Source organism: Primulina tabacum, chromosome 18 (assembly GCF_025594145.1).
Source record: "Primulina tabacum isolate GXHZ01 chromosome 18, ASM2559414v2, whole genome shotgun sequence".
Classification (NCBI taxonomy): Eukaryota; Viridiplantae; Streptophyta; class Magnoliopsida; order Lamiales; family Gesneriaceae; genus Primulina; species Primulina tabacum.
This window is the reverse complement of record NC_134567.1, coordinates 400,246-410,391: the sequence shown is the minus strand read 5'-3', so window position 1 is coordinate 410,391 and position 10,146 is coordinate 400,246. Positions and strand designations below refer to the sequence as shown.

Sequence of the window (10,146 nt, the reverse complement as noted above, 5' to 3'; positions counted from 1 at the left end):
AAAAATTAAAAAATACTTTATTTTTGTTGAATTCCGTACTTTTGTTCAACTAATAAAAACTATTTTTAATATTTTGTTATTTTTTTATAAAGTTTATTTTGCAAATTTTTATAATTAATAATTTTTCTTATTGTTCATTTAAATAATTTTTTAAATATTCATAACTTCATTGAAACAATTTAAATTTGAAAAAATTCAATTGTATACGATAATATGGTATTTGGGTAGGGTATGGCGTATCCGATAATCCGATGGGTATGGAGATGTTGATGAAATTCAATACCTGATGGGTATGGGGATGGGTATGGGGATGAATTTAATAAATGGATATGGGGATGAATATATTAAATTCGATCTATACCCTACCTATTGCCATCCCTAAGAATTAACATATAACAATTACTAACGACAACAAATACAGATTTAGTAAGTTTGAAATGGTCAAAGGCACAAATTCTCAATCAAAGCATCATTTCCCTTCCTTTCTGGTGCTTTTGATTTAAATTAATATTATATATGAATCAAAAATCATGAACTCGGTACTTTTTTCTATGGAAATTTTTTCATAAAATTTTGTTTTTTTTTAAAAATATATTTACGGGTATATCTTAGCACATAACTCTTGCATACATATTAAATCTTAACATATAATATAATTTTATTTAAATATAGTCTGTTGATATAATTTTTAAATTATTATTTGGAATTTGGTTTGTATATATTTTTGAGTTAACAAAACAATAAATATATTTAATAATTATTAGAGGAGTACAACATTGCTCTCGATATAATTCCTAATTCCCTGGCCTCTTGATGGTTGTTATGAAGTTCATATATACATTATTATTATTATTATTATTGTTTGAAAAACGAAAACATAATAAATAAAAAATTAATAAGCTCATGAAAGAAATAATCATTAGGTTTTTCTGGGTCTCTTTTAAAGGAAATGGGTGGTAGGCTTTATCAGATAGATAGATGGGTGTCCAAAGAGAAAGGGAAGGAATAATATTTAAAGAGAATCTGATCTGAGTGTCATTTTGGGTTTCTTGTTTCAACGGTCTTCGTTTCATTGGGAGGTGTGAAATATTCATCAAACATTTTTCTGGAGAAAGCTGAAACCCGGCCATACGTTTTTTTGCATGTAGGGAGGGTGTGGTGGTGGTGGTGGTGGGATTTTCAGATTTTCGGGGAAAATAATGTTGGCAATGAATAAAATGGAGAAGGAATTCGATGCGAAGATGAGGATTCAGAATAGCAGTTCATCTTCTAACAACAACAACAATCCTCAGAGATCTAAGAGCTTTACCTTTAGAGCACCGCAGGAGAATTTCAGCATCCAAGATTTTGAATTGGGCAAGATTTATGGTGTTGGTTCTTATTCCAAGGTCCAATCTTTTTTATGATTTCCTCCATATTTATTTGGAATCTCGTTATTTCTCTATATTATTTAGTCCGACAAATTTAACTGAATTTCTATTGTTTTCCTCCTCTGACTCTGGTTAAAAATGCCCCCAATTTGTATTATGATTCGAAAAGAAAGAAACATGAAATTGATTTAATTTTCGTAATTTTCTTTACCATTTATGAATTTTGGCATGTGGTGGAACAGAAGAAGAGGATCCGTGTTTATATCCTTGACACTCAAATTAGGGGTGTAAGCCTTCTCACGTAAACATGTAGTTTTTTGTAGCCATTACTTTTTGAAAAGTTCTACTTCCTATTTGGTGCTAAGTATGCGTGGCCACAAATAAGGGATACCATGTCCATGACTCGATACAATTTTGAGCAACTTCTTAATTTAAAGACAAAACCTAGCTTCAAGATTTTATCATTTCTAGAATATTTTTGTTTGCATTTACTTTTTGAGGAACTTGACGGATCATGCAAGTACTGAATATGTATGTCTCTATATATGAACTTATAACCGTGTAAGACACGTAGTATGTGTGTGTGTTATCGTTTTTGCTGTTGTTCTTTCTTCTTCTTCTTTTTTGTGGGAAGCAGGGAATGTTGGCTGAGTTTTTTAAAAATGAATTTCACTACTGACTGATAACGTAACTTGAACTTCGAGGATTTGAAGTTGGCTTAACAAATAAATCAAACAGTCAGTTGTATGAATTGGTGGTGAGGCAAACCCCTAAGGTGTGCCATAATTGTCGAACAAAGTATGAAGTGAGCGGTGAATTCTTTTTAAGAATCACTCTTTGAAAGTATCAACTGAAACTTGAACCCATGCCCATGGATATTGAATCGAATCTTTTCCATCGGCATGGTTTGTTGTTACCTCTGGAGCTATACTTCACTAGAAGCATTGGACATGCTAACTTCAGCGATTCTTGGTATTAGGATAGAATCGAGACTTAGCTTCTGGTAAAGAGGGCTTGCAAATTACGATTATTCAATATATTTACTTGTGACGTTCTACGACAAGTTTTACCTTTTGCCTTTCTTATCATAACTTTTGTATCCCATGTATAAGGGAATTTTTTTTGTTATGACAGCAAAAGTTTTCCTCTGTCATCTAGCTTAGGTTCTTCTAGTAAGTTCCTAACAATTTTGCCTGCTTCATTATTTTGACCTTGTACTTAATTTCGTACTTAATTTTGTTCTTCAAAATTTCTTAATAGTATGCTGTGGTATTGGTGTGTCGTATTAACAAAATTTTCAGGGTATTCAACAGCTGAGAATTTTCCCGATCGGTGATGTTAGACTTATTATTTTGTACATAATCAAGGCTATCAATGCTTCTACTTATTTATTTAATCTGTTTTGCCAACAGGTTGTCAGAGCGAAGAAGAAAGACACAGGAAATGTTTATGCGATGAAAATCATGGACAAAAAGTTCATTACGAAAGAAAATAAAACAGCTTATGTAAAATTGGAGCGCATAGTATTAGATCAGTTAGATCATCCTGGTGTAGTGCGATTGTTTTTTACATTTCAAGACACTTTCTCTCTCTGTGAGTATTATTTTCGTCATTTCGTATTATTTTCTTTGATCAATATCATTGATCTTGGCTGGTGCGTAATTTAATGATCTCATGCTCAATTCTATTCTGAAGATATGGCGCTCGAATCATGTGAAGGTGGAGAGCTTTTTGATCAGATATTGAGGGTAAGTAAAATTTCAAAAGCATGAGCTTGTGGTGTTTTGAAATCAGGTTATTTTCAGAATTTTAATAAAAAATTAGCAAGCATAATATTCTACAATGGATCTTTTTCAATAAACTGCTAATAAATATATGGTAATGAGAATATATAAGAGATGGGAAAGAGTTTATGACAAAGGCAAGAACATGGAGATTTGTAGGTGTTTAACTGTCTTGTGTTGTTTTCTGATCCAATAATGAAGAAACTCAGAAGACAATAATTATATATTTTACTGACCCTTGAACATTCAGCATCATTAGTTAACATATGTTTGGTTTGCTGCCCATTTATGTTGATACGGAACTTGAAATTGTTTTGTGTTACTTCTCCATTGATACTTTTTATTTCTATGAATCTTTGAGACCTTCGAAATTGTCAGATGTAGCTGGCTTTGTGTTCCAGTTGCTCCGGAAATTCCAAAATCTGATTTCATACTTACAAAAAAAGAACCCGAATAATATGCTTATTACTCTTGGTTTATGTGCTGTGTTTTATTCATTTGCTGTCTTGTTCAAAGTTAAGTATATATCTGGCCAACTTGGCCAACCTCTGTACAATGTTAATGTAGTTGATTCTGCTTTTGCAGAAAGGCCGTTTGTCCGAGGAGGAGGCTCGTTTCTATGCAGCTGAAGTTGTTGATGCTCTTGAATACATACATAGTATGGGATTGATACATCGAGATATTAAGGTATTTTGTGACTTTGAAACCTTTCCTCGGGCACATTATATATGCTTATAGTTTCTTGAATGTCAGCCGGAGAACCTGCTACTCACTGAAGATGGACATATAAAGATTGCTGATTTTGGTAGTGTAAAGCCGATGCAAGATAGCCGGATCACAGTCCTTCCAAATGCTGCATCAGGTAACCTTTGACAAATTCTTTATGCTTCATAGAAATTAAGTTGCCATAATATTATGAAAATATTTAAAAATAACTAATTTTGTCCATAAATGTGCTTAGATGATAAGGCCTGTACATTCGTGGGAACAGCTGCTTATGTACCTCCAGAAGTTTTGAACTCCTCTCCAGCTACTTTTGGGTGATGAACTTAATACTTGTTACTCATTAATTTACCCATTTTTCAAAGTCTCTCGGCAATACTCTTTTATATTTTTTGACTGATATAATTTTCTGCTTCAAAGTGACATCTATCTCTTAAAACCCAAATTTAACCAGGAATGACCTTTGGGCACTTGGATGTACGCTGTACCAAATGCTTTCCGGAACTTCTCCTTTTAAAGATGCTAGTGAATGGCTCATTTTCCAAAGAATTATTGCTAGAGATATAAAATTTCCAAATTATATTTCAGCAGAAGCGCGAGATCTCATCGATCAGTTGTTGGTAAGCCCTTTGCGCTTACTTCATATAAGTTAAGTTTAGTTTTTTTTCTTTCTTTTCTACAAGTTTATGAGTTGCTTGTGGGTATACGCTTTATTGTTTCCAATTTGGACTGTGGTTCTCGATGTTTTGATCTAGAAACTTCAGAAGGTTGAGTTTTAGCTGTAAATATTAAATTTCACGTAACAGGTGCATAAACTATTGGCCTAATTTTGCCTCTTCTGTATGATCTCATATAGGACATAGATCCCAGTAAGCGGCCTGGTGCAGGACCCAGTGGTTATGCTTCACTGAAAAAGCATCCTTTTTTCAAAGGGATCGATTGGAATAATTTGAGGACAGGAATTCCTCCTAAACTTGCTTTGGAGCCGAGGGTATGAGATTTTTCTTCTGTATTTTCCTTGAATTTTTTCGTCGAATTAGGAAATGCAAAAAATATGATAAATATCGAATTCACATCCTTAAGCCAATGTGAAGAGAGTCTAATTTAATGTCTTCATCTCACTTCTTGCAGGGTCAAACTACTGGAGGTGAAGACCAAGATTCTTCATGGAATCCATCACATGTTGGAGATAGTTCAGCCAAAATAAATGATGTTAACATTGGCACCACGTCAGTTTCTGAAGCTGGTAGCATAAATAGGCTTGCTTCGATTGATTCATTTGATTCGAAATGGTAACTGCCTATAGTCTTTTCTTTGTTTTCTTTTTGTTTTCCTATCCTTTTTGCTTTCTTTCTTTTAAAATTTGTTTGTGCTTTCTGAGGAACATTGGATGGATATTGTTGATATAATTAACGGTTTGGGAAATTTTCATCTCGCAAAATAAGTTTTTCATCATCATTTTGTCCCCTGTTTGACTTTCTGCTGGCATCCTCGGTTTTCTCTGTTTTTTTACTTTTCTTCTGAACTTCTGAGCAGGCAGCAATTCTTGGAGCCGGGAGAATCTGTTCTTATGATCTCCATGGTCAAGAAATTGCAGAAACTGACAAACAAGAAAGTCCAGCTTATTCTCACGAATAAGCCGAAGTTAATTTATGTAGACCCTACAAAATTGGTGGTTAAAGGAAATATAATATGGTCCGACAATCCCAATGATCTTAGCATTCAGATTACAAGCCCTTCTAATTTCAAGATATGCACTGTAAGTCATGCTCCATCTCATCTAACTTGTTATTTCACTTCATATATAAATTTTTTTAACACCACTGATCGTGGAGCCAAGCTTTTTCTATTAAGTTACAATGAGTGTGGAATTTACCACTCATTTATATTTGTTTTGATGGAAACTTCAATGTCAAGTATATGCAATGCATTTTTCATACATCAAATAGGACTATGCTAATTGAAAAACAATAATTACCTTAACTACATTAAAAAGGAAAAAATCATATGAAGTCTGATAAAAAAAGGTAAGAAATAACCTAAATCACACGGAGATCTTGATTTATAAAAAAGGTATCTTATACCAGGGAAATAAGACAATCAATAAAACTGAACTTCGGATGTTAAATTACAAAGTATAGATATCTATTAATGTAGAAAGTTTAGCGTTTCAAAATGGAGAAGTGAGAACAAAATTTTTTAAAATTTATGGGTAGATGCCTGAGTTTTAGTGTGAAAGTACATAGTCCACTATTTAATTTGTTGGATTGAGCAATCATAAAGGAGTGAAGTTTAGTGTTTGAATCCCGAGTGTTTAAAATTTGAAATGACATATCAATGAATTTGGAGTGAGGCTATTTTGAACATTGTAGTTGAGCTGAATAATAAATTGGAAGTAGCGGACCATTGTAAACAATGCCCGAGTCGACTAAAAAAATTACTTGCTGAAGTGGGAAGGACTCCATATCATTAATGTGGATATCTTAGTATAAATCAAGATTGCCCAAGACGAGAAAACAAGGTTGACAGAGAACTTGTAATGGTTGAGCTATAACTGATTCTTTGTTGAAATGTAAAATGGGATGTTTATGATGATCTGTGGTTCATGGGAAGGGGTCAAGGCATCATTGATGCATTCAAGCTAAAATTTAGTTGGTTGATTTCTAAAGTGACACCCAACTAAAAATTATGCCTGACCGTTGAGGATCCTTTGGTTTATCTGGTGTTGACTGACACATTCTTATGGGCAACACGGAACACTATCACTGCTGTTTAAAAACTCTCTCTCGAACATATGAAAAATGACTAAATTCCCTGACCTGGGGCATGAATCGCTCATTATACTTTAGCAACATATAATGTTTTGTTGTAGATGTGTCAATTTTTTTGATTCTTATGTGTTATTTAAATAAATATGGTCTTGATATAGCCGAAAAAAGTTATTACATTCGAGGATGCAAAACAAAGAGCCTTACAGTGGAAAAAGGCAATCGAGGCCCTTCAGAATCGATGAATATTCTGTCTGATTTGGATACAAGAAAATGACAGACATACACACCGTAATTTCATGAACGGATGGAAAGCTCAGGTTGAGGAAAGTTAAGTCATCGAAGTTACAGAATTGGCGCCAATCAATCTTATTTACATGAGCGGAAGGCTAGAAAGAATCAAATCAATTGATTTATTAATTAATTGTTATATTTTATTTTGACAAGCAAGTGATTGTATTGATTTATTAGTGACTAAATTTCTTTGTGATCTGTAGTTTATTGTTTTGATTAGACTAGTTAGAAATGAAATTGTCGCTCAATACTCCTCTCGTCCATCCTCGAGCGCCTGACCTCAACCATTTTTAAAAAAAGTCGTAAACTTGTGTCTCCACATTTTTGCTTATTTTTTGCTGTTGGCCGATTTGTGCTTCACAAAGTTAAACCTTGTGAGGAAATCTTCCGGGTGAGATGTTAACTGTAATCAAATGGTTCTCATCGGTATTATTTATTTGAGTAGCTTTTTTTAACAAACGTGTAAGACCTTGCACTGTATTGTCTTAAATAATGTTTGAATTATCGATAATCATATGATTATTTCACATTGATCATATTGTTGAGAATGGCTGTGATAAAATTTTGGCGAAGTTACAGACTCGGGCTTGAATGTGTTCGAGATGTGTGTTGGACTGCAGTGTAGCGGATCTACAAGATATTACTATATCTAGCATAACTACTTACTTATTTATTAGTCCACATGAGGTGATGATAATTTCATTAGATAGCCAATTCATAGGGACAAACGTGTGTTTTCAGTTTTGTCCAACACGAATCTTAATGTACATGTGATATTTACAAATCGAATTTGGAAATCAAAACGACTCTAAAAAAAACTCTAGCATACCAACGAGGAGATTTTTGCAAGCCACTTGTGTTGTCAATTTTAAGCGTAAAACGATATGAGTCTTAATGCAATTATGATATTTAGAATGGAATCCGGAAAAAGAACAGTTGATATTCGGGAATCGAAACTACTCTCGAAACACTCTAGCATGCCAATGAGGAGGTTTATGGAGGAAGCCACGTCTGTCATCATCTTTGTGTGTAGACAATGGGTCAATTCTTGGAGATTTAATAAAATAAATATATAAATGTAGAAAGAAATGATATTGGAGAAAAACAATTGTTCTATTCCACCGAGAAAGCCAATTACATATACTGGAGAACATAACAAATAAACCACTATTCAAGGAAAATACTACAGACCTAAGCAACCAAGCTATAAACATGGAAGGCTAGTAAATAAGTTACAATAAACTTCACAAAGCTAGCTAACAGAAATGGGTTATCCACACTCCCCCTCAAGGTTGATTGTAAATGTTGAGTAAATCAAGCTTGCTACACATTTCTTGAAAATTAGCTCGATGAAGTGCCTTAGTAAGAATGTCAGCAACTTGGAGCTTTGATGAGACGTAGTTCATTGAGATTTCCTTTCCTTCAATCTTCTCACTGATGAAATGACGGTCGATCTCTATGTGCTTAGTACGATCATGTTGAACTGTGTCCATTGATATGCTAATTGATGCCTGGTTATCACGCAACAAGCGTAGCGGACCATTCATTGTAATTTTAAGATCTTCTAGGAGTTTCCTTAACCAAATTCTTTCACAAACACCACTAGCTAAAGCTCGGAGTTCAGCTTCTGCACTACTTCGTGCTACGACACTTTGCTTCTTACTCCGCCAAGTCACCAAATTCCCCCATACAAACGTGCACATTCCTGAAGTTGATCTCCTGTCACTCACTGAACCAGCCCAATCTGCGTCCGTGTAAACATCAATTGTTCGCATCTGTGACTTTTTGAAGAATAAACCAATATCGGGTGTGCCCTTTAAGTACCTGAGGATCATCATGACTGCTTCCATGTGAGAAGTTGAGGGATGTTCATGAATCGACTAACCATGTTAACTGCGAATCCAATGTCTGGTCTAGTGTGTGCTAGATAAATTAGCTTCCCAACTAAATGTTGATATCTCCCCCTGTCTACAGACTCTTATGAAATTCTGACCTGTAATTTGATGTTGGGATCCATAGGAGTTGCAGTCGGCTTACAATTAGTCATACCTGTCTCTTTGAGTAGGTCTAGAGTATACTTTCTCTGTGAAAATGTGATTCCTCTACTTGATCGACCCAGTTCCATGCCAAGGAAGTACTTCATCTGGCTGAGGTCCTTCATTTCAAACAATGAGCTGAGAGTGTTTTTGAGTTCTTTTATGCCTTCCAAGTTATCTTCGGTGATCACAATATCATCCACATACACGATGAGAATGGTACACTTTCCATTTGTTGTATGTTTTGTGAATAACGTGTGATCGGCATAGCTTTGAGTGAAACCATCCTGTTTGAGAGCTCGAGAGAATTTATCAAACCATGCTCTAGGAGTTTGCTTGAGACCATACAATGACTTCTTCAACCTGCATACTTTGTTCCTGTTCGATTCATCGCAAAAACCTGGTGGAATCTGCATATAAACTTCTTCCTCGAGGTCACCATTGAGGAAGGCGTTTTTTTTATGTAAAACTGAAATAGGGGCCAATCTAGGTTAGCAGCCAGTGAGAGAAGTACACGTACCGTGTTGAATTTGGCTACAGGTGCAAAGGTTTCACTATAATCTTCCCCATATGCCTGTGTATATCCTTTTGCAACAAGTCTGGATTTGAGCTTATCGATTGATCCATCCGGACGGTGTTTGATAGTGAACAGCCACTTACAACCAACGGCTCGTTTTCCATGGGGCAAATATGTGATCTCCCAGGTGCCATTACTTTCAAGAGCTCTAATATCCTCATGTGTAGCCTGCTTCCACTCAGGTATCTCTAGGGCTTCTTCAACTGAGCGAGGTATCGTTACCTTGTCTAGCTGTGATAGGAATGCTCTGAAGTTGGATGATAGGTTTCCATAATAGATATAGTCACTGAGTTGGTATGGGCCACATGACATGGTTGGTTTCCTCAGGGCTATAGGCACATTCAAGTCAGTTTGCTCATTATCAGGAGTGACAACATTAGATGAGTTACTTTGTGAATCATCTTGCACCTGTGAATCAGGACTTTGTTCCTGTGACTCATGGATGTGTGTCTGTGGTTTCTCCTGGATATTGGCATGATGATCTGAGGTTGGCTGCACATGAGTGTGAGGTGGGGTTGAAGTGGAGCTAGAGGAAGTGTGTATGGTGTTGAGTGTGGTCGGATCTGGATTGAAATACATCCACGACTGAGACTG

General features: G+C 35.2%; 1 protein-coding gene across 1 annotated transcript; it reads left to right on the top strand.

Annotated features, from left to right (window-relative positions):
* The first annotated feature begins 899 nt into the window (after positions 1 to 899).
* On the top strand, positions 900 to 7,152 carry LOC142533140 (3-phosphoinositide-dependent protein kinase 2-like). Its single transcript, XM_075639788.1, has 11 exons — positions 900 to 1,388; positions 2,783 to 2,963; positions 3,066 to 3,118; positions 3,740 to 3,841; positions 3,908 to 4,016; positions 4,116 to 4,194; positions 4,332 to 4,497; positions 4,734 to 4,868; positions 5,009 to 5,169; positions 5,414 to 5,636; positions 6,807 to 7,152. The coding sequence occupies exons 1-11, from the start codon at positions 1,200 to 1,202 to the stop codon at positions 6,888 to 6,890; spliced, it is 1,482 nt and encodes a 493-aa protein (XP_075495903.1). The 5' UTR covers positions 900 to 1,199; the 3' UTR covers positions 6,891 to 7,152.
* The last annotated feature ends 2,994 nt before the right edge of the window (positions 7,153 to 10,146 follow it).